Genomic DNA, 24,976 nt, shown 5'->3' with positions numbered 1-24,976 from the left:
ACATCCCTGACCAGCTGATGCTTCTAATGTGTTCAAGTTACACTGTGTTACAGTAGTTCCTACAGAGGTAACCTAGCATTTGGGAAGCAGCTTCAAATCCCAGCTCATCTGCAAAGCTCATTGCTGTCTTTCTGCAGGCATTGTTTTGCAGCCTGACCTTCCTCACAGGGTTATGAGGGTGAAAGGGTAGGTGGGAAAAATCATATACCACATATAAATACTTTGGAAGAAAGTGAGGATAATTATAAACAAAGAATGGTAAGCAGACTGGATTAAAGGGATGAATAAGATTATCAATGAATTTAGAGATGTACAGGAGTAGCTTGGTTTAGCAATCAGAGCTGTATCTCTTAGCTTAAAATGAGATTTCTCAACTTAGTGTTTTCCAGAAGTGCTAGCTTAACAATTCCCATAATCTTTAAACAGGATATGTCCAACTCACAGAAAATGATATGAGCATAATCTGATGCATCTGGAAGGCAGCATATTGGGGAAACTGCTTTAGGTCAATTTTATTAGTTGACTTGGGTCTTTCCTCCTTTTGCTAGTTCTCCCCATCTTCTAGATATAACCATGCCTAGAAAGAAGGGACCCAAACGGGCTGCACCGACTGAAGAAGAACGGTTGCTTATGATGCAACAAAAGCTGCTGGCTGAGGAGGAAATGAATAAGAAGAAGGAGGACATGCTGGTCCAATTTCTAAAGGTACTACTTGGTACTCAAAAATTAAAGAGCACTGTGCTACAGCGAAGCCAAAAATAAGTGAGGCGTACTCTGCTCTAAGGAGAGGACTGTAGGGCCAGCAAAATGTGCTGCACTCTATCAAACATGAATGACTTTAAAATACAGAAATAGTATTTGTATTAGTTATATAAACATGCTCAAAATCAAAATTCATGTGACAAAGTTCTCTTTGTGTTCTAAACGAAGCAGAGAATTATTTTCAAATGCAAATAGATTGAATCATAGAATGTTAGATATGTTATTCATGAATGATAGAATAATTCCTTTTAGTCTGGAATGCATTATACAAACATTTTAAAGACAGAATAAAAAGCAAATGAGCAACATCTTTACACTATATTTTTGGACCTCAGGTTTTGATCAGCCTGTGATAGAGCTTTGAACTAATGAGGTGAATTGAATAAGAGGTAATGAACTTCTCTTGATGTAAAAAAAAAGAAAAAGATCAGGAGTAGGCTAGTGGTTCAGAGGAATAGACGTAAGACAAGGAAGGGCACATAATGCTGTCAGTATTTACTGAAAAATCCCAGTCTCATTCACATGGAGCTTGAAATGTTCAATCAGTGGAGTAATATTTGGCCCAGAATAATATCTAACGTCGAAAACAATTGTTCGAGTGACATAATTCCCCTCGGGGGTTATTTCCACTTTCCCCTTGCAGCTTCTGATATGCCCTCAAACTCTTCACTGATGGGAGATCTTTGGAACAGGTTTTGAAGGATGAGGTGCAAAGGGCTGGAGAGGCTAGGAGTCATCCTCACTGTGTGAACAGACTTCTGCTTACATGGCAACGAAGTTCACCTTTCAATTACTAGGTGCCTGTAGGGAAAAATTTCCTGAGTGAAGATCTTTGAGCCCATACTGTATTGGGATTTCAGTACCAATAAATATCTGCTTATACTGCTTATACTGTTTCAATGCATATTTACTTCAATTTATGCAAGAATTTTAACCAAAGAAGTGTCGATAGTATTTAGCTGATGAATACAGCTTCCATTATGAATTTTGCATTGCCATAATTGCTTCATTTCCACATATTCTTCTCAGAAGAAATGTCCAAGACATTTTGGTCTTCAGAATCAGTTTCATTTACTACTTAGTCACTGCCTGCATTGTCTAGCTGGTTCATGGGTAAGCTGTGTGGGAATGCACAGTGTAAGCTGTGGCCTGCATTTCAGGACAAGTTGGCCAAAGAGGAGCGCAACAGCGTCGTGAACATGCATAAGATCAACTTGCAATGGCGCACCGTTCTCCGCGAAGTCAAGGCCAGGGAGCTGTGCAAAGACATTGAAATTCTCAGTCAGACATTTGAACGTGTTGTAGATTGCAAAGACAGTGTCATTAAGGTGAGCCCCAGTCTCTCAGTGTCCATGGAAGAAGACTGTATCAAGCAGTTGGGGATACTCTTAGAGAAAGGTGGGGAGGGAGGAGTAGAAGGCAACTGGTAAAACTCTGGCCATATGTCGTTATGCAAAAAGAGTATGAGCTGTGAGAACAAATTACATATCTGTAAGATGGTACCATCTTGTGCAGTATTTATTGATTTATGTTATATATTTTAGTCTTCTTTCAGCGATGCACCCTCACAAAATTGTGCGCAATGAGGAAAGGCGAGATTTAATGATATAACAGTATGTTAGCAAACACAGAATTACTTTATTTAATTTTTATTTTTATTTAATCAAATTTATGTCACCACCCATCTCCCCCAGTGGGGGACTCTGGGCGGTTTACAATAAAATGACACTAAAAACATATCCACCTAATTTACCATTAAAATATAAATAGAAAATGAATGAAAAATCCAAGTGGAGATGGAACACAATCACTAAGGGGTGCTATGGCGCCAGCCACCCCCAGGTGGAGCTGTTGCTCTCCCCCTCCCAAGCAAGGCAGCAGAGCCAGGTCTTCAGTTTCTTCCGAGAGCGAGGAGACCCGTCTCAACTCCGGGGGCCAGATATTCCAAAGGGTGGGTGCCACTGCAGAGAAGGCTCGCCTCCTGGGCCCCGCTAGATGAAATCCCTTTGCTGATGGGGTCCGTAGCATGCCCTCCCTGCCTGACTTTAAGAAGCTTCCCTGAAAAATATGAACTCTTCACCATCTCACCTAAAAGCGAGAGAGGTAATAAAACAGTTTGCTTCTATTCTCTGCATTCTCAAGCACAGAAGACCAGCTATGGTACTTGTTCCCTCCCATCGATCCCATGTTTAATTACAAGGCATGCACAGTTACTCCAAGCTGTGTAGCACACTATCCTCCCATTATGAGGCTTGGTCCTCTGCAGAACATAGAAAAGGCACAGGAAGTGCAGCATTCAGGCTGTATGGAGCTGCCACACAGCTGCAGCACTAGGAGCTAGTTTGATGTTCCTCAGGAAGAAGCCATGGAAAGAAGCAAGGCAGAAGTCAGTAGGAGAGGAAGCCATCGCTTTGGGACCACCATCAGAAAGCTGGTGACCATCAACATAACCCATCTTAATAATGGGATTTAAGAAGGCCCTCTGAAGGGTTGTTCGAAATAATTTAATTGCAAAATATTCAAAGCTTTAGTGGGTAACAGCCACACTTTCAACTACACTGGCAGGCAATATAGCATGTACCACTACTACTTTAGGAGTAGTATCAGCATGGAGAGCTGAAGAAAGGAGTTCTGGCAATTTAGAGATCTAAATTGTTAGTGGAATGCCAAGGCAGATCAGCAAGAGAATCAGATAACAGCTTCGTGTACGTTTGCCTGCCCGATATAATTGATTTCAAATGACTGCCTTTGAAAAAGAGATTTCTGGCTCTTTTTTAAAGTGCTGGATGCTATAGCTCTTTAAAACCTGCCTTTTGTCCTGACTGTATGGTTTTCGGTACCTGCCAGTCCCTTGCTAAGGACCTAGCTGAAGCAGAAGCTCAATACACCCATGCCCTACGCAGCCACTTGCACAATATAGATCAACTCTTGAAACTCCAGAACTGCCGTCTGGGCTACTTAGAGGAGGATTACCAGACAGAGCTGCAGGCACTGCAGAAGGAGTTTGATGCAGAGAGGTAGGAACGTGGGTAAAGAAAGGATATGGGGTTGGAACGGATTGTTTGGCGGCCATGGGAAAGCCTTGATTGGTGGAAGGTTTGATGCTCATAGGACTGTTTCCATTTCTGCCAGGATGTTAATCATCGACCATCATGATGAGGAGAGCTGCTACCTCCAGGATGTATTGTTAGCTATGGAGCAAAACTTTGCTGAAAGTGAATATGAAGCCAGACTTGACTTCCAAAGTACACGGGATGATGTCAAGAATAAGGTGTGAGTTAAGATATGGGAGCAAACCTTATGATATCTTTACGTTTGCTGATGAATGGAGGAAACTGATTACATTTTAGAGCAGACAGGTGAACCTGCAGGAAAAAATCTTTACATGCAGGTTTTAGCAATGTTATGGCCCTTAATTTTTACTCTGGAAAACTGTAATGGCACACTGATGTGCCATTAACTACCCGTGAAACAATACTCTTTTTTTCTTGAGTATTATGGCTGTTAGCATTACTCAGATTTCCATTTCTGTTATATAAGTGATACGCTGATTTAAAAAGGAAGATGCTGGTAGGAAGTACTTGGAGTTGTTTGGCAGCAATCAATCCAGGAGGTCCTGTCGTGGTTCTAAGCGGATCAGGTGTTTGATGCCAGGCATCACCATCTATTTTTGCTACAGCATGGGTTGTCTCCTGCTTATTAACACTCACCTTCTATATTCTCTGCTAGGCTGTTCTTTCTCTAGTGCATTGTAATCATAGTTATGGATACAGTAAACTCCAGGCTAGGACAGACTGGCTGGGTTCACACATTAAACTAAGCCATGGTGTGGTTTGCATGGTTCTGGTTTAGTGTGTTATATGAATCCAGCTGGTGTAAACTGTAGTTTCTGGCTTAACAAGCGTGAACTTAGCTAATTATGGCATATTCAATTAAATAAAGATTATGGTGTATTCAATTAAACAATGCAGACCACATTGAACCAGGCTTGTGTAATCAAATTACTTGGAAAACACTCAACAATCTTTGTTATTTCATGTGCATACTGTATAGTTGAATTCTGTGGGTGAACTGGTGCACAGTCTGGCTAAAGACTATTTCACTGGGTTCACGTATCATGCTAAACCATTGTTTAACCATGATGCACTAAAAAACTACTATTAGATGTGTTCACACATTACTAAACCATATGCTACAAACCATACTGACCATATTCTCACAGCATGCCAAACCAAACCCAAACAAAGGGCTTAACATGTTTTGGGAACGAAGCCATTGAAAAACATGGAGTCACTTCTGCTTTGCATTCTTTCCTCTCCTCTTCTCAGTAATGTGGGGTATAACATGAGTCATGAGCTGAAGTGAGGGAGTATGAAATATGCTAGCAGTTTGGGAATCCAGACTGGTTGACTCACTATGGACGCTGTCCTTATTTCCAGTTCTTGAACTGCATCACAAGGAGTAAGGGTTCTGCTAAAAGGAAATCCTGAAACAAGCAAACAAATGAACTGAGACTATTTTCTTCTTGTGTCTGCAAGGAAGCTGATTTTTTTCCTTGAGAAAGGTCTCCTGGCCAGATGGATAAAAGGAGCCAGGTGGCTGGAGAACTCTAAAGCTGGCAGGAAGGGGATTGGAGTGTTGACCCATTTGCATTTCCCACAGAACCTGGAGGAGAAACATTACCTGCGCATGCAGTTAGAGGGAAAAGTGGAAGAGCTGTGGAAGCGCTTTCAGCAGGCTCTGCGTACCTACACAGATGCAACAGAGGATCGTAAATTTGCTTTTGAAGGACTGAAGCTCAGGGATGAGAAGAGCACCAGGGAAATAGAAATGCAGATGAAGAAATTGCAGAAGATGCAGGTAAGGATTCTTCCTGGACTAGTCAGAATGAGTGACTACAACTGCTTTGGCTACATTTCTTTTTTCCCCCTGTATATCTATATTTTCAAATTTTCTAACTTCAGGGAGCCCCCTCTGTGTTCAACTGTCTGTACCTTGGTACCTCTGTCATGGAATCCTGGCACATTGGAGAGGATTCTGTGGCATCTTCTAGGCACTTCCAATGAGATGCCAGTCTGGGCCTCATTATTGTGCTGCATGAAATCAAAGTACCTCCTAAATACAATAGTGGTTGGGCAACTACCTGTGGAGGATTTTTGTCCAAAGTTGCTGTTTCCTCATTGATGAGCTGCTGATCAGCTTCTACACACACCCAAGATCGCATTGGGAAGTGGTCTGGAAACCACATCAGTTGATCATTTTTCCTTTCCTTTATCCCATATAGTACTTCTCTTGTCCTCAGCTTTCATGCTATAAAACTAGCCACAATGTCTCAGCCTGTGATTTCCTTGTAATCTATAACCCTGTAATAACAGGAGATAGCATATCTAGGACTGCCATTTAGCTGCACTTCCTACTGCTGCTCTATTTTCTAACCTACACTACCAGTAGAAAATCTTTCTTTTAAATCAAGGACTGCATTTTGGATGTGGTGGGGGACTAGTGGGGGATCCCTTTCCTGTGGTAGGCAAAGCAATAGTGGTCAGGATTGGAGCCAGAGATCTGTAAGAATATCCTTTGTTCTCTTTTTCTCTCTGTTCCCTTCTTTTGATTCTTTTTCTGTTCTCTCTCGTAACATTACAAAGAATGCCCCGTAGTCTGAAAATATCCCCTCTCTGGTCACCAGGATCTCATTATCAGTCTGAAGAACAAGATCGCACTCCATGCTAGGGAGAGCGAGGAGCAAAATCGGCATGTCCGTGATGAGAAGGAAGTGGTGTTGAAACAGCTGCAGAAGCTAAAGAGCCAGATGAACCGGGCAAGAGCTAAAGCCCGTAGCAATCTGGCTAAGCTGACGAAGGAAAGCAGCGCGACTCTCAAGGCCTTGGAACGGGTGGTGGAAAAGGTAGGCTTTTTGGTGGCAACTTCAGGGCACTCTTGGTTTGAAACTATTTCCTTGCAGATGCTCCTAAAGGAGCGATGGAAGTAAAAACTGTGTTTAAGTCCATTAAAATCTGCTTAACGTATACATGTAATACCTGATTGGCCTGAGTTGGTCCTGGTTTTGTGGAAGTCATTTTTCAGATGGTGTTTCCATGCTTCTGATGTTTCCAAAGTAGGAGAGAATCAGTCAGAACTTTCTTCCCCGGTTTCCCTTCTTGTGTGCCCGGTGTATGGCTCATCAGCAGTTGAGCATTGGAGACACAGTAGATGATAATGTTTTTATTCTCTATTTATACATTTATTAAGAGGTAGTACCTTGGACCCTTCTCCGCTCTCCACCCATCCTTGGGTCAGCAGAAAACTATATTGGCATGACATTTGCTGTTCTCATTGCCAATATCTATCCTAACTCTGTTCCCTGCTACTGCCAGTCATCTGCCTTTCCTCCAAATAGCTGTGACAAAAACCTACCAAATTTTACATACCTTGAGGTTGCCCTTGGGCAGTGTTGGAATAAGGGGAGAAATACTCTTGTGATATCAGTACAGCTTGGGAAAATTTAAGGCTGTCTTACTCATGGGATAGAGATGAGATGAAAGCAACATCACAAGGCCATAACAGAAAAAAAAGAGATTGCCAAGTTATTTTTGTGCAAGCAGGGAAAGGCCCTTGGCTGCATGTGCATGCAAGGATGCCCAGAGACTGACCTGTGCACTAGGAGAACAACAGTGTTTGGCTTCTATTGCATGTTCTTTCTTTCTTACAATATTTATGTATTGCTAACACTTCACACAGGCTCCCAGGAACACTTCCCACAACAACTGTAACACCTAAAACCATTAAAATATCCATCATTCCTCTCCTACATCCAAAATCCTGGCAACATTTATCATGCTGGATGAAAGAGATAGCACTCAGGAGGTGATGAAGACAATAGCATGATCATAGTCTCCAAGTTGAAGTATCAAAAGGGGAAAGGGAATAAACTAGCTGGGATTATTCAAACAAGAGAGAATGAATGATGGCTGGGGATTCTTGCAAAAAGAAGAATCCGTGTTGATGATGGAGAAGCGATAGCAATGAAGATCTTGGCTATATGGAGAGTTTGGGCATGTGGCTATTTTTACTTGTCATCCCTGATAGCATCTGTTGTATCTCAGTTAGTGGGAGATTGGAAGGCAGCAAAACTTTGGAGCATCTCTTCTTTGCCTTGAAAGTCTGAAAACCTTTCCAGATATTATGTAGCACAAAACCTGTCACATATTCTCCGCTGCCAAGGAACTGCTGACACTTCTAGTTCTCTGATGTCTGTAATGCATGCATTTCCAAAGATTTATTTGTCACATTGACATATGTTCTCTTTAAATAAGCAATTTAGAAACCTTAAATCTCCATGTAAGGGAAAATATGCATTAATGTGTGAAAATTATGCAAATATCTAATTTTGTCATCCTCATCTTGAGAGCTACTTTCAGCTGTGGAAGGGTAGCCAAAAAGATAGCACCCCACCAGCACGTTTTCCAAAGCCTACCCTGCTTGAATGAAGAGCAACTGAACAACCATAAACGTGGCAGCTCTGAAAGCCTAACTGTGAACATCTTTTGGGTGTTATTTAAAGTATTGGCTTAACTTTTAAAATGTTAAGTGGCTTATGGCTCAGTCTATCTGAGCGACTCCTATTTTTGATATCAACCCATCCAGGAATTTTGGCTAGCCAGAGAGACCCTTTAAGGATTCTCTAGATTTAAGAGGCCCATTCGTTGGGTTGGTGAGAAAGGACCTTCTCTTGCATTGGTCCTATCCTAGGGAATGTACCTACTCTCTCCATCTTTAAGAAAGAATTCAAGACTCTTCTCTGGAACAAAGTCATTTGATTATTAATAATATTGTATATTTAGCTTTCAGCATTGACTCCTGGTGACTGCCTGCAGTTTTCTTGGCAAGATTTTCAGAAGTGGTTGCCCTTGCCTGCTTCCTAGGGTTGAGAGAGCGACTGGCCCAAGGTCACCCAGCTGGCTCTGTGCATAAGGCTGGACTAGAACTCACAGTCTCCTGGTTTCTAGCCTGGTGCCTTCACCACTACACCAAACCGACTCTCTATCAATAATATTAACTGTTGTTTTATCTGAACTTTGTTTTATATTTAGCTAACATTTGTCAGTCTTCTTGAACACCTTGGGGGATACAAACTGAAGATAGATAGATAGATATGATGCCTAAAGAATCCTAGGAATTATAATTCCTAATTTATTACTGCCTTATAGATATTTCATTGACCCTCTCAAGCTCCAACACTCTGAAAATACACTGTGCCAAACCTAGAGGAAAACCAGATCCAATCACTATTTGCTGTTCCTGCAGGCAGAGCTGATTCTGCGCCTGGCTGAAATGTGCCGTAGGCTGGAGTCTGAGGAGGAGAAAGTGCTACCATTTTACACGAGCTCCCTGAACTGGGAAGAACAGAAAACTGTAGATAAGGTGGCTTTGGAGAAACCGGTTCAACCACTTGCTCAGGTGAATAGTCTGAATTCAGAAATGAGTCAGATATATCTTTTTCTGCTTTGTTGGCAAATGGAAGAAGTATTTCCATGGCTTACTGTTTGGAATAATCCATTTCATACATTAAAATTAAGCTGTATCTTCAGGGCTTATTGATTGGCATTTGCTGCTGCCTCTCCCAGAAGGGATGATAGGGTTGAGGCAAAAACTCATTGGTGCCAGTAGCAGGTTTTGTCCTGAGTCTGGCACCAGCTGCTAGGATGGATTTTCCTTGAGACCCTGGCAGGAAAAAAAAAACAGTTAAGCCCTCACCCCTCTCTCCTGATCCTGATCCTCCATTACCTATGAATCTGCTTTTCATGGGGTGGAAACCTCATTCAGATAACATGATTGGCATTTGGTGCAATTTGGTTTTGTGATATTTGCTCAGAATTTGCCTCTGGTCTTTTAACAGAAGGCATTTTGCCTTCCCCTCTATAAAAGCAAATTTGTCTGTGGTGCAGCTTTTCATGTTGGTATTTGGCTACTACCCAACTAAAGGAAGTGATCTTTATAACCTGTCTAGTGGCCATATATTCCCCACAAGCATCTCCCAATTTAGAGTTGGCTTGGTAATTCCATGTTTCACACAGCACACCCTACGCTGGCATTTCTGCATCGGCAAAGTCCTGGCTGCTCATTCAATAAGTTGTTACATAGTTCCTTGCAACCAATCACTGCTTTGACATTTTTGACATTTTATAGATGATGCAGGACTATGTCGGTCTGGAGCGCTTCTGGCAAAGATACAACAAGGTGAGGTTGGAACAGCTCTCGCTAGAGCAGACTAAAGAGGTACTGATGCATGACAACCTTAAGCTGAGGCACCTGCTCAAGCAGTACTTGGATGGCATCTCAGTGAACGATGAAGTTCTGAGCCAGATCAATCCTCTGATGATAATTAACCAGCCTGTAGCTGTCGCAAGTGGGTCCCAGCCAGCGCCTGCCAGAGAGTCCCAAGGCAAACGGCCCATCTATAATATCATAGAGGCAGCACACGAAGCTTCCCATATCCTCTGAGTCAGCACCTGGTGATTTCAGGGGGTTCTCTTCCATTGTGTTAACAGCTGCCGGGCACAAAGAAGAGCCAACCCATTCCAGTTACAGTCCATGCTGGATTCCATTTAGAAACATTTTTCCCCAAAGAGTTAAACTGCTGCTGATGTGTCTTCCAGCTTTTTCTTCCCTGGCCAAGCCAACCCACAGAGGCCTTTACATTGGAAGTTGAAGACACATCCACTGAGCAGTCCCCATGCCTAGCGTAAGCTTTGAAATGCACATCTGTCTCTCATTCTCCAAACAAATACCTTCGCAGGGTGGTTGTCTGATAAGCTTTTTTCCTTGCCATCCCCTCTTCTTCCTTTCAAAGCTGTTGTACAGTATGTTTAAAATTCTCCTTTCAAGAGTTTGGAACAATTTACATGAGGAGCTGTGAGGTAGGTTCCATGAATGGAAACTCTGCTAAGCTACTATAGAAAAACCAACAAAAACATTATTTTGATACCTTCACAACCAGAGCACTTAGCCTGTGAGCTGCTGGGATGATCTTTATTCTAAGACCATGTCTATCCTACAAACTTATACCTGAATGTAATTGATGTAGCTGTCTCAGCTACAGAGCAGTAATACCTTGATGCTGATGAGTCAGTTATTAGTTTCTCTCCATCCTCAAGATTTCTTGGGAGACGGAATGGCCATTAAACCAGTGTAAGTTTGGAGTGTAATTGGGGTCAGGCTACCTGGTACCTTTAAGTGTTTTGGATAAATTCCTATCATTCCCAGGCAGCACAAAGACTTGTTAAATGTACCTGAGGAATTGCTAAAGCATTCCCTCATTTTTAACCATCTTACAGTATGAATGTTTAAGTAAAATCTATACTATAAAGGCATATGATTAATGGATGACCCTCACAGTGACTACCTCTTGTATTAACATGTTTAAGTCAACTCTACAATAAAAAGCACTCAAAAGCACTTTCTGTACCATTTACTTGATTAAATCTTGTGCAAACTACTAGATCAGCCTTCATGAACCCGAAGTCTTCTTAGGATGGCCATTGGCTAGAAGCAGCTGTGATTGTGGTCTCACATCTAAAGGGCAACAGAGTGAGGAACACCAAACTAGAGGTTTTGCAATGATGGGAACTGGTTCCCCATCCTTGGCTTTTCATGCAAGAGCTATAATGGCTAATTAAGTTATCTAGATACTGTGTGTGTGTGTGTGTGTGTGTGTGTGTGAAACAGACAGTATGAGCACTCCCCCCTTCCCCCCATATTCCACTGGACAACAATGCTGAAAAAGATAGGGAACAACTTTATTTCTTCTTGGCCTTGTTTTTCTTCTCCTCCTTGAGTTTCTTCTTGGGTATTCGGGGCGTCTGGGCCTTCTTGTAGAGGTGGTAGCCAATCAGTCCCAGCAGTGCTGGGACGAGCCCAGTGCACAATAAGGGGAGTATATTGTTGAACATCTTCTGCCAGTAACTAGCTCTGGAGAGCCGGATTAACTCCACCTCAAATTGTAGAACTGCATCAGCTGGAAAGAGACAAAATCTGTGACGCACAGCTAGGAGATGCTAAGATGCTATGCAGCAATACCACAAGATACGACCCTTTCAGCTGCTGACACCAGCCCATCCCCACCGTGGGTGTCAGCAAGGCAAACAAGCCTAGAAGTGCTGTTTTTGAGTTTTTATGTTTACAAGCAGTGATACTCCTGAGCTATCCTTTTGTGCATTTCCTTTTCGTCAGAGTTTTATGACATTTTTTTCTTAAATCCTACCCCTTGTTTACAAAATAAAGACTGCAGCAGAGATGCAGCCCTCCAACATTACTTCCTAAATGCTCACAGTCAATTCCTTTCCAGTCTCTGTTTCCCGGCCCAGTTAGAGGTAGTGTCCATCAACATTCCAAAGCAACAGCGTTGGATATCCTTGTCCACAAAGTGCTAAGTCTCTGGATACCTCCTGCCCCAGGAGTGGCCATTAAATAGTTGCTGGTAACTGGATCCTACCTGGTATAGCTGGTGGTGACCCTCGCTTGCCATATGCCAGGTGAGGTGGAATAATGACTCTTCGTTTCTCCCTGCCAGAAAACAAAACGAGATTAAAGGCCAGATCACTGCTTGAGGATAAGATACAAGTGCAAAAGCTTGTTGATTTCAGTGGGATTTTGCCTCTAAACTAGAAAAAGCATTGCAGCCTTCAGCAAAACAAGCTATGAAATCTTTGTCTTTGGGGGGAGGGAGGGGGCAATCCTAGGAAAGACTGAACAGACATGCTGGACCAGTTTTTCTGACTAGATTGCCTATCTTCATGTGTGGAGTGACATGTAACTGGAAAAAAGTTCTTGAATTTTATTACGAACTTCCTGAAATTAAAGCCTAGAGCACTTTTGAGTATAAAGATGGGACCAGAAAGAAGAAATGGTGAGGGCTTGCATTAAGGTCCTGAAAGAAAACTAAATGAGATCTCTTCAATTACATTTTGGCCTCCAAGCCTCTTAACATTGTTTTGTTCTCCTTTGGACATATTCCAGTTTGTTATCTTCAGGCATCAGGATAGAAACTGGGAGACCATAAGTTCTAGTCCCACCTTAGACAAGAAGCCAACTGGGTGACCTTGGGCCAGTCCCTCTTTCTCAGCTCTAGGAAGGAGGCAATGGCAAACCATTTCTGAATTCTTGCCAAGAAAACTGCAGGGACTTGTCCAGGCAGCTACCAGGAGTCAAGACTGACTTGAAGGCACCCTGCCATATCTTAATCTTAAGGCCTTTGGCAAGTGAGACCCTTCACTTCATTGTGCTTCCCATCTTTTATCTTTATTTTTTATGTTTTATTGATTTTATGTAATTTGCTTGATTGTTGTGAGCAGCCCAGAGTTGTTGTTGAAGGTCAGGCAATATACAAGTTTAACACATAATAATAATAATAATAATAATTATTATTATTATTATTATTCCATAGCATCCAGAACTGGTTAGGTGAGGTGAATCAGGGCCATATAAAAATGCTCTTGCAGACACTTTTTCAGCCTCTTCCCCTTCCCCCTTGCCCTTTTAGCAGCAGCCCGTCTTTGATGCCCAGTTCTATATAAACACAAGGGTGGGAAATACATAGTTTTTCAGATGTTGAATTCCATGTCCCTAAGTTCTAGCAATACAGTCGCTAGTAAGGAATGCTGGCAAATACAGCATTATAATATTCAGACGGCCAGAGTGTCCACCCTGGTCTGAACAAGCAAATATGAAAAATACCTCTGAATGCAGAAAGTACTTTTGTTTCCCACTTGGAAACTGCAGCCTGTCTTGTATCTTCATATGGAATAGAATTCAAAATAGAGAAGATTGCAGGCTGTCATATGACTGAGTACAGCATTTTGTCCTACACAATTCAAAGTCTCATTTTGACATTTAAAGCCCATGTTAACCTAACAACCTATGAAGATTTCCAGTTACTTACTGGGAGTTACTTACCCAACACACATATCCAGTAGACTCTGTTCTAAACCTGAATTGTGGGGAAAAAAGAGAACTTAATTAGAAGCCTTTCTAGTTTTTTCTTTCCCTAGCATATTCAGATCCTCTATGAAAGGAGCTCTGAGACCTAGTTCATACTGAAACAATAAATCAGTGTTTGGTTATCAGATCACAGGTTGAGATTAATCTATCAAATTAAAAAAAAACAGGCAAGCAAGAAAGCTGGGAGCATAGATAAAAAGAATGGCATATATAGTATATGCCAGTCACAATCTTGCAAAATCCCAGAGATGACTACTGTACTTAGCTTCTGCTGGAAGTCTTCTGAAAGGGTAGGTACCATACCACATTGCTGGATCTAATACTCTTATCACTAAAGATTTCTCTTAATCTTCAACTGCAATTAATCCTCCTATAGTTTAAGTATGTTGAGTTTGGGTCTTCCTCATGGCCAAGTGTTTTCCATCACTCCTTGAGATAGCATAAAAATAGACCAGAGAAATATGTGCTAACTCCATGTCAGCCTCTATCCTGCCACAGGCAAGATGTCAGCAAATGGTGCTGTCCTTACCTAAACCACACAGAACAGATTAGGGAAGAAAAACTGGTGGATACCCTTGGCTTTGTTTCCATCCTTTCCCACCAAACATCCCCAGGGAACAGGAAAACACCCACTAATCATTCTTCTTAACATTGGATGGAGTTGGGGAGGAGATGAGTTTTGAGAGATGGCTAGACCAGCAGATTTAGCCATTTGTCATAATGTGCTCTGTTTTAAAACAAGTGTTTTGCATGGATACATTCAATGGAAGGCTATTAGCTACAGTCAGGCTCCTTTTGATATTCCAGAAGAGCATTAAGCCCATGTCTAAAAGCAGCCCAATCAATAAAGGCATGGGAGAGTTGCCCCCGGAAGCAGTAGATACACAGTCACCTCCCTCTTTCCCACTTTACCATGCAGCTTCATGCTGTCACCATGAGTGTGCTGAAGGGAAGGAGCATACCTGCACTAGCAAGAGAAGTTGGGCTGATCCCACCTCCAAAAGTCAACTGACAGCACCACCTAAACAATCAGTAAAGAGTGTCAGATTGTACCCAGAGCAAAACCAGTGTTGGGATAAGGGAGGAAACACTGCTTCAACACTGGCACAGCTAAAGATGACTGAAAGTTGTCTCAGGTATAGGCTGGGATCTGATGATGACGTTTGGTCTAGTGGTTAAGGCAACGGGCTAGAAACCAGGAGACTGGGAGTTCTAGTCCCGCCTCAGGCCTGAAAGCCAGCTGGGTGACCTTGGCCCAGTCAGTCTCTCTCAGCCCAACTCACCTCACAGGGTGGTGGTTGTGGGGAAAAGAGGAGGAGGAAGGAGTATTAGGTATGTTCGCTGCCTTGAGGTATTTATAAAAATAATAAAGGTGGGAAATAAATTTCATGAGTACACAGCAGGAAAAGAAGTTGCTGGAGCATGCTTGTGCCACAGCTACGTGCAAGTGAGGAGAGGCTTAAACTCTGCTTTTGTGGCAACCATAAAATAGGAGTAAATAGCGGCACAGTGAGAAAGTACTTATTTAGTGAAGAAATAGTAGCAAGTATGGCCAAAGACTGTTGTGGAGACAGATTCCCCCCCCCACTGTTTTCCTTGGTGCGTCCCTCAGTCAAATTAAGTATCTTGTGGTAAAAAACAGACATCTTACCTGGAATGACTTGTCTTTTACCCAACTCCACTTGCAATGGGTCACGGGAGAGTGAGGTATCAATAATGCGGCCATCTTCAAGAGTACCCTGTAAAAAAATACTTCTTAAACTGAGGTGTATGTGTGTATATTTTCTCATATCAAACCAAGTGACAACTAGCAATTGCCCTATGCAAAGTTGTTTCCTTTCGTTTTAAATCAAGAGAAAGTGCTGAAACCTGTAACTCTGAAATAAATGAAATATCATTGTGTCCATGATGAAAAAGCAACTTCATGTGGGTCAATGTAATTTTCTGTTATACTTAAAACAAGAATGCTGTATGCAAGCAGGGGAGGTAAACACCATTTTAGGAGAAGCCTTCCCATTTTTCCTCTTTAGTCACAGGAATACCTTTTCCGTAAGAGCATTTCCTGCAACTAATGGCAAGGTTGTTCAGGATCATTGTTTTTATTCATATGCAAAGCCATGTAGACCTTATCAACAGATGAATGGGTAAGTCCCACTGAGGTAAAGGATGCTCCCTCTCTCTCAAGTAAAAAGTTATAACATTTTATACCCATGTCCTTAAGAAGATGGTTAGACATACCAATAGCTGGTTATGATGCTGCTCTGAGCAAAAACTTATCTTTTTTTTTTTACATACTGATATTTGGATCACTATCTCAGTTTGTGGGCACAAAGATACTTGGTGGCAGGAGGCCCCAGAGGAGGGAAGGCACTGAACCGGCCATTTTCCTGTTAGGATAAATTTATCCGAATATGACTTCAGTTCTTACTCTGTAGATCTCTAGGTTACAAGTGATAAAAAATAATAATAAATTGCTTCGCAATAGACACAAGTCCAGTAGTGCATAAGATATTCTGACTACTTGTGGTTAAGTCCACTAGTAATTGCAGTTTATACTAACCAAGAGTTTCCACATAAGCTTCAAGGCATCTCTGCTCATTAGGTACTGCAGTAATTTAAACTGGAGGTTACCAGGCCTCTTTATACAACAATTGCATAAAAGAAAAGGTGTGGGCAAAGCCTGTGCTATCTGAAGCATGTGGGACAAGATGTGTTTCCTGCCTCCCTGGGGCAGAGGCTTTCAGACTTTCAATCTTTTCATCCATTTGCCTATTCTGGATCCGCCTTTTTGAGCCTTTAACTGGTGTAGCTCTTTTACATTACTATAGACATCCCACCCCACTCCCTGGTAGCTGCTTCTATCAACTTTGGCTAGAAACATCTAGAGGACACAGGACTGTGCACTGCATGTCGCTGAGGAGAGCTGAGAAAGCTGTCCCCCAGTGTTTTTCAAACTTGGCACCTTTAAGATGTGTGGACTTCAACTCCCAGATGCATGCTGGCTGGGGAATTCTGGGAGTTGAAGTCCACACATCTTAAAGCTGCCAAGTTTGAAAACCACTACTATAGCCCATCAGATGTTATTGCACTCCTAGGATTATAAAGTTCAAGGAGCTACTTAGGCCAGGCCCTACCCCTTGCTCCGTGCAGGTATCCTTCTAATTAGATGGCTCTCTAGCTCCACTGAACACACCCAATGAAGGGGAGCCCACTTCCTCTTGAGGGATCCCACAGCCCAGGAGCCCCAGCCAATGAGTCCAATGATCAAAGGCAGAGAGGAGTGATCCAGTAACAGTTGGAGGACCACAAGGTCCCCCTTCTATTTTACGGGGTAGGCTTATGAATATGACTCCCACACTATAGCCATCCAAGCCATACTGCATAGGATGTAAAGTCCTCCCAAACATCCTCAGGCAAGTGCAGTTTAAGCGGGTCACGAATGAAGCCTCCGGCTCTGCCTCGCCCCGCGATTGAAAGGATGCTCCCCAACCCCCTCGGGCTCTGGGCATCCCTCCTCCGCCTTCTCAATCTGTATTCCGAAAGTAGAAGGCGGAGCCCTCGGAAACTCCGCCCACTAGTAGGGAAACCCAGCAGGAGGAGGCTGTGCTGACGTGTTCGTGTGGCTTTGCTTTGCTTCCCAGCGACGCGCCTCCCCCACCCTCGCTTTACTCACTGTGTAGTGGATTTCCAAAGTGTCGCCCGTCGCCGAGCGCTCCGTACAGCCTTCAGGGGACGCCACCTGCGAAGGCAAAAGCGAGAGATGCGGGATAGACTGGGGGCGGCCAGCTGCTCATCCTCCCCTCGGTTAAGTGGAACGCGGGTTAAGTCTTTGCGGAGCGCGACTGCAGCTTTCATCCTGGGGACACAGACCCGCAGAGCTCCGTCCCGAGAGGCGCGCGCCCGGGGGGGGGGCGTTGTTTTTCTGGCCCGCCCGATTGGCACGTGAGGCTCGGAGGGAGCGCCTGGCCCTCCTGGACGGCTGTGGGCCGGGAACTCTCTCCCCCTCGAGCTGTCATCTGAGCAGCCGGAGGCTCCGAGGCGCGCCGGCTCTTCTCCGCAGGCAGCGGAGCAGCGGCAGCAGCGTCGTCGGTGCCTTCCAAGCACACGCGCCCCGCGCACTCACCAGGGTTTCAATCTGCAGCGCCTGGAGCGGAGTTTCGGTTTTGCTCGCCTGCTCCTCCTCCTCCTCCTGCTGCTCCCGGCCTCTCGTCCCACAGCCGAGGAGCAGGAGGAGGAAAACGGGGAGGCTGGCGCGGGGCCGAAGTAACATAGTGAGGGGAGACGGAGGCGGCGGCAGGCTGGGGGCAAAGAAAGGACAAGCCGCTACCCGCGACCTTATACCTTAAGGCGAGGGTGCCTCCTGGCGCCGCCCCCTCGCTGCCCGCTTCCCCGCCCCAAGGGGAGGAGGAAGCAACTGGGGCCCTCCTAGCGCCGGAGCGAGCGGGGCAACGGGTGTGAGTGTCGACGCTGGCGGTGGCTTTGCGCGATGCGCCGGACCGCGAAGTAGTCAGGTATAGCGGCTCGGCCCTTTGCGACTCGTTTAATAGTACCTGTGGATCCTGAAAATTGGGTTGCTTAAACCGTGGACAACATGAAAAAATAGGGGTGGGCCTTATCTGGGAAAAGCCTTCACTCAGAAAGTGAATGAAAGTTTTGCTCAGCAACATTTGCCTTTTACCCAAACGGTATAAATGTTGGCACAAGCAGCATAAACTTTGGAAGTGCATAAAGAAAAGGTGCCTGTAGAAATAGGAAACTAGCTATGGATGTAACTGGTGAAAAAAATCACTCTGCACATCCTCAAAAACCTGTTTTGTGGTTTATAAGTACAAGACCTAGCTTTAATGCCAATGGTTGAGCATGCCTCACAATAAGAAATGGTTTATTTTATAGAATAGAACACAATTGTTTGGATTCACACAGCATGGATAGCCTGATGCCCCTGGGACTACATGTGGTCCTTGATCCCATATTTTGTGGCCCCTGATGTTACCTCCAGGGTTTCCAAAAATAAGTAGCATGGGTATTTATCAAATTTATATAGCCCATCTCTCATATGTGACTCTGAATGGTGTACACAATTAAAGCAATGAAAAACAAAACCTTAAAAACCATTAAAAATCATTAAAAACATAAATATAAACTAAACCACAGGAGAGTGCACTCAAGATCTTACATACCAAATAATCAATTTGCGGGCTCCCTATTTCCATGGGATCCCCAAGCTTGCTGACAGAACCAAGTTTTAGGGGATTTCTGGAAAGTCAATAGAGTAGGGGCCAATCTCACTTCAGGATAGTCCATTTGAGAGGTGACCAGGGTGTGAGTAACTTTTGCCATTTTGAGGTAGAAACACTCCGAAATATAGTGTATGCTCTAAAACAGAATTAGGAATCTATGTTATAGATTATATAAATTACAATTCTATATAAAGTAAAATTAGGATTTTATATTACATACGAAATTCACTCTCCCCCCCCGAAAAAGAATAAAAAAAAACCTTTGTTCCACCTTTTTGGCATCATCATCCTACCCAAGCTGTCAAAAGGATACATACTCTGTGCCTGCCTATAAATTATAATTCACAAGGAACAATACTTAGGATTTCACAACATACTATGCCAAAATGAAACAAAACACATTATGGGGAAGTGGGGTATTCTACATACAAAGCAAGTGCTAAATAATGCTTCCCCATACAGTATATACACAGGATGTAAAATATAACTATAACTATTTTAGTTTTTTATCCAAACTCACTTGGATAACAACAGTTGGAACCAAAGAAAACATTGCTGCACTTAGAACTTACTACATCTTTAATTTTTTTTTTGCTGTTATAAAAATGTGGTTAGATATACTGATTTAACAAAACAAAACTTCCAGAACTTCAGAAACCTTACATTGGTAATATGTGGGACATTCTGTTACAAACTCAATGTCCCTCTCCATGGAAATCTTTAATAAAAGATGAAAGATTTATGTGATCTGAAGAGAAACCAGAGTATTGGTAATACGTGAAAGAAATTATGACGCAAAGTGGGCTGAAAAAATTGGAACTCTCCCCACTCCCCCAGCAAAATGGAAAACAAAACAAATACAACTACAACTACAATAAAATAAAATAAAATAAAATCAAAAAGTTGATCTTCAGATCTCACAAACAATTTTAGTTGAAGGAGTCAACAGACTGAGACTCCAGGATCATGTGGCCACCTGTCCTTTAAGTTCTAATAGTAAATCAGAAATACCCTGCAGATAAATTTTATATTCATTATTTTTTAAGGCATGTTAACTCTTCACTTACATTTCTGGTTGCTAAATACCTTTATCAAGCCACACAATTGCTCAAAGCTTTGGCTCAAATACATTGTTTTATTGTTTTATGACAATTTTTGGGGGGGGATAATGAATTTTCTGTAGCAATCTATTTTCTTTTTCTTATTTGTAATGCTGGTCCAAGACTATAAAAAATTCTTAGGAATACTGAGACGTACATTTTATTACAAAATATTGTATAGAGAAGTTAAGGAATATTATGAATTATCAATGGAACATAACTTGGACAATCATTTTTTTCTGATTAGTTTTCTAATGGAGCAAAAGAGCAACAGAGAGGTTGATGAAAAGCAGTAACATAGAAATACAGAGGAAGAGGAGATCTTGGATTTCCGGGAGAGACATGACAAATTGAAGATGTCTCCACGAAAGCCAAGACAACTGCGCCAAATTAAAAAAAAAATGGTGAGCAGACCAGTTCTTTGGAACCTCTCCAGACAAGGAGAAGATGGGAGATCACCCACATGTGCTCTGGACGGCTGCTCCTCATGAGACCGCAGGGCAGTGGTCTTCCGCGGGTTTGAGCACCAGGAGACAAAGGGATTAGCCATCTTTCTTGCAACCGTGGCAGAGCCTTTTAAAGGACACTAAGTTTGCAAGCCTCACTCTCTAATTACTTTTGGAAATTGCCTATTAACCATCTTAAAGTTAGAGACCTTTGGAATGACAAGTTTGAAAAGTCACGAGGTGAGTTTAGCTTCAACTCTGAACAAAAGAAAAATCAATTACAAGCTTAAGAACTTAAAGATTTTGAAATAAACAGCAAAAAGCTAAATAAGATTTTGATCTAAGAAAGTTACAAATGGATTAAGGGTCCAGTTAAATTTGGAATATTGACTTTTACTATAAGATTTTGGAATTAATTATAAAAAATAAATAGCTTCTCATGGGAACCAGAATTGTTTTGGCTATCTTGGCTGATAACAAAGATAAGCAGCTTTATGATTTTAGAAACGGGACACTAGAGGGGGCTAAAGTTTCTAAGTAGAAGGGAAAAAAAATACAAGCCTGCTTTTGGTGTCAGTTAATGGGACTTACAAAATTATACAAACATCATAACATTGGAAATATTAAAGGAGATCTTTGAAGAATGGAGCCAGAAATTAGTAGCTACAATATCAACAGTGTCAGTAATGATGTCTGACTCTATGGATAGATTATGTCCAAAAGATGTTAATGACGGAATGACAGATGTGGAGCAAATTTTGTCTGACAAGACAAACACCGAAAGCGGAACTACAAATGAGAGGTCAAGGGAATGATTTGGAAAAGGGCGTTTTCTGTGTAGCTGTCAATTCTTGTGGGGAGAAGAGAAGCAATCCTTTGTGTGACTTTACATCATCCCAGAATCTTCTGGGATTCTCACTTTAAACTCAGTTCTCCCAAGACAAGAGCTACGTTTTAAGGGGACAGGGAGAGGTGAGGAGGGCTTGTATTAGGGCATTGAATGTAAAGGGCTGTGGAAATATGGATGGGTCACTCCCCATACATTGCTTCCTCTCCTGGGAAGAGCCAGGGCAGAGATTATTAGGAATAGCCACCTTGTGGGATAACTTTCATGAGGTCATGATTCCCACCAGAGCAAATGAAGGAAAGATTCAAATGCTCGGGGACCATTCAAATGCTCGGGGCCCCAGGCCCAGGCACATAACCAGGTCTTCACAGCCTTACGAAAGGCCAACAGGGTCGGGGACATCCTAATTTCTGTAGGGAGAATGTTCCAGAGGGCAGGCGCTATGGCAGAGAAGGCACGCCTTCTAGTTCCCGCCAACCGACACTCCTTGGCTGACAGGACCTGCAGCATACTCAACCTGAGGATATGTCCTCTGTGAGTGGCAAGCAGGCCATCTCTGTGCCGGGATGAAGAGGGTGTGTGGATGAGCCCTTAAAGAGTCAACAAATCACAATGGTTTTACTATGGGATATACCATGAGATGCTTCATTCACCATTTCGTCAGTGATGCTTTCAGGTGATTCTTAGCTCCTATAGGCTGCTACAGTCACACTCCTGTCCCTTCAGTCCCTGGACACTGTCATCCAGGGCTGCTGTTCTTTGGGCAGTAGGAGAATCTGATTCCTTTAAACTGGGCCTTTCCACTATTCCTCTGGGCCAACCTCTGGCTCAAAGACCTGGATCAACCTGAATAGCAGCTGGCCAGCAGTAATGGGAGCTGGGCTGAGCAGCAAAGCAGGAAAGTTAGAGCCTTCTCTCTCTCCAGCTTTATGATACAGCCACCCCATCATGCCTGTCAGCTGTGGTTTGGGCTGCATGTGACCACAGGTTTAGCATTCTTCCAGAACTTGTTCAAAAAGCCGTGTTCTAGATGAGTGCTTAATCTGTGGTCAAGCGCAGGCCAAACCACAGCTGACAGGCACAGTGGGGTTGCGCCATGAAATGTCAAGGAGCAAGTTCTCTTGTCAAAAATGCATTATGTAAAAGTGAATAAGGTAAGGGCACAACTTTTGGGTGTCACATGGAAGAGAAGCTCCATACCTTTTCAAAGGCTGGCTGTGGATTGCTTAACTGATAGCAACATGGCAGCTTAATTCTCCAGGGCTCTGAGCAGCCAGTTCATATGGATGCTCAAAGGGACTAGGTCCAGCAGGAGGAGAGTAAAGAGGAAAATATTAAATATATCTGTAGTTCCCACTCCACTTTGTAAGATGGGAGCAAGCCAGTGAACAGGCAGATCAAGGGCAGGAAGCAACCACTAAACCAGCCTGCCCTGGTTTTCTCATGCTTGATTAACCTCCCTGAGAAGCTGCAAGAGGCAGTGAAGCTTTGCTGGGAGGGAGCCAACTATTCCTTGACAAGCCAAGGCTGGTTATTTGACAAACTATGGCTTAGCATGCTGTTTGAACCCAGGCAATTATCATGTCTGTCTGCTCTGTCTGATCATTCAACCCCCAAGCCAAGATGGAGCAGCATGAGTGATGTAGAGAATCTGATGGAGTTTTGGATGTATATGAAAACTGATACCCAGCATCATACTTAAATACAGACATTCTACAAATGAACTATTTGTGATTCAAGCACTGGGGACAACACCACACCCTGACCACATAAATGTATCAGGTTAGAGATACAAATGATTGCATGCCTAATTGCAAAAAATAAAAAAAAAATTAGGATTCAACACCCATTAAGTTACAAAGTTCTCCGAACATACAGAATGAAAAGAATTTCAAAGGTTGCACATGTACTTTTACAGGTCACATGCCACTGCCGACTTTTAAGGATGACGTAGAAAGCAAACAAGCTGGCTGTTTCGTAACAGCTACCGTATTACCTTGAGCCTCTCCCAGGAATAAAACACAATGAATCAGGTGATTTTTGGAAGAAAGAGTAAAAATCAAGTCTTGATGATTCTTGGAACATTTCACAATTCTGTGTAGATTGGTGCCTTGAATTCCAAAGCTGTGAAAAAGACAAATTCTGTGCTGAGAAAAAATAAAAAATAAAAATGAATTTTCCAATGCTGTAAACTAATTCTGAAGTATTTATTTTACTAAATGTATATGTTGCCTCACTGATTGCAATTCTTACAATGAGACTGATGAAGCCTTGAGCAAAGGTGACATGATCGCACTTTTCAAGTAACCAAAGGAATTATGGTTTGCTGCCATCCCAGAGTGGACATAGAATAATAGTCTGAAGCAGGAATGTAGAAAACATTCTGTGCACTGCAAGTTCAGGATAGTCCATCTCTGCACTGAAGCACATGTTCCAGGCAGAAGGTTTGGGAGGGCAGAATAGGAAAAAAGCCAAGGACAACATCATCATCTCCAATCATCATCATCAACAGCATCATCGTCATCATCATCATCTAAAGAAGGCTAGGGAATGGAAGATGCTAGGAAGTTCAGGGAAGGGGTGGGAAGGCAGGCCAGTTGGATATACTAAGCTAAATTAGCCTCTACTGCTGAGGTCCTTGACTCCAAGCACAGCATAGCCAACTGGCCTATATGCCCACCCTGGTCTTCCCAACGCTTTCCTTTCCCTACATCTCCTTAGTGATTGCTGCTGGATAAGGACAAGGCAGCATTTGAAATACTGAGGGGAGGGTTAGAACAAGACCATGGAGAATATAAGATGAAATCAAGAGAGCAGCTAGCTGCAGTGGGATTTAGTTTTCAATGGTTTTCGCATGCACAGTTAAGAGAAAGATTTAAGGTATGTAATAAGGCAGTTGGAATTGAGCAGCAGAAGACAGAGTTTGAAGTTGAACTATGTACAAAAGATGAACATGTAATTGCTGAAATGTATAAACTTCTATTGAAATTTGAAATGGAAGAAGAACAAGTGAAAGAGTGTATGATAAAATGGGCTAAGAACTTTGGACACAATATACTGATGGAACAGTGGGAAAATATGTGATTAAAAGAACTGAAATTCAAATTATATTATAATTTAAAAGATTTTTTTATAAAATGCTGTAATGTTGGTATATGACTCTAGAAATATTGTCTAAAAAAAGTTTAAAGGTACTTTGAATTTATGTTGGAAATGTGGACAACATGAAGGGTCATTTATCATTCCTGGTGGACTTGTAAAAAGGCCAGAAAATTTTGGATCCAAATATAGACAAAGGTACAAAGAATTTTAAAGATCAACATTCAACTGAAACCAGAACTTTTCTTGTTGGGATTAATGGACAGTCAATTAGAAAAGAGCCATGGAAAATTATTTTTATATATGATTGCTGCTGTGAGACTATTATATGTGCAAAAATGGAAAGATTCTGAAATACCCATAATGGATAAATGGTTGGTGAAGATGACAGAACTAACAGAGATGGCAAAATTAACTTGTTTGTCTAGAGAAAGATCAACAGTTACATTTATTAGTGACTGGGAATCCCTTATGGACTTTTTGCTG

At 42.5% G+C, this 24,976-nt stretch overlaps 2 protein-coding genes and 1 non-coding gene across 3 annotated transcripts; 1 reads left to right on the top strand and 2 right to left on the bottom strand.

The window, feature by feature from the left end:
- Nucleotides 1-560: 560 nt before the first annotated feature.
- Nucleotides 561-10,378, top strand: CCDC65 (coiled-coil domain containing 65). Its single transcript, XM_063293695.1, has 8 exons — nucleotides 561-705; nucleotides 1,923-2,090; nucleotides 3,610-3,779; nucleotides 3,895-4,033; nucleotides 5,425-5,622; nucleotides 6,449-6,667; nucleotides 9,067-9,219; nucleotides 9,949-10,378. The coding sequence occupies exons 1-8, from the start codon at nucleotides 574-576 to the stop codon at nucleotides 10,261-10,263; spliced, it is 1,494 nt and encodes a 497-aa protein (XP_063149765.1). The 5' UTR covers nucleotides 561-573; the 3' UTR covers nucleotides 10,264-10,378.
- Nucleotides 10,379-11,537: 1,159 nt separating this feature from the next.
- FKBP11 (FKBP prolyl isomerase 11) lies at nucleotides 11,538-18,121 on the bottom strand. Its single transcript, XM_063293694.1, has 6 exons — nucleotides 17,882-18,121; nucleotides 17,432-17,497; nucleotides 15,410-15,497; nucleotides 13,714-13,747; nucleotides 12,254-12,324; nucleotides 11,538-11,776 (listed from the first exon to the last, which is right to left on the bottom strand). Exons 1-6 carry the CDS (start codon nucleotides 18,026-18,028, stop codon nucleotides 11,559-11,561), a joined length of 624 nt encoding a protein of 207 aa, XP_063149764.1. The 5' UTR covers nucleotides 18,029-18,121; the 3' UTR covers nucleotides 11,538-11,558.
- Nucleotides 18,122-19,653: 1,532 nt separating this feature from the next.
- LOC134492647 (U5 spliceosomal RNA) lies at nucleotides 19,654-19,766 on the bottom strand. Its single transcript, XR_010067504.1, has one exon. It is a non-coding gene; the product is annotated as a U5 spliceosomal RNA (small nuclear RNA).
- Nucleotides 19,767-24,976: the final 5,210 nt, after the last annotated feature.

This window comes from Candoia aspera, chromosome 2 (assembly GCF_035149785.1).
Source record: "Candoia aspera isolate rCanAsp1 chromosome 2, rCanAsp1.hap2, whole genome shotgun sequence".
NCBI lineage: Eukaryota > Metazoa > Chordata > Lepidosauria > Squamata > Boidae > Candoia > Candoia aspera.
This window is presented reverse-complemented; position numbering and strand designations above follow the sequence as displayed.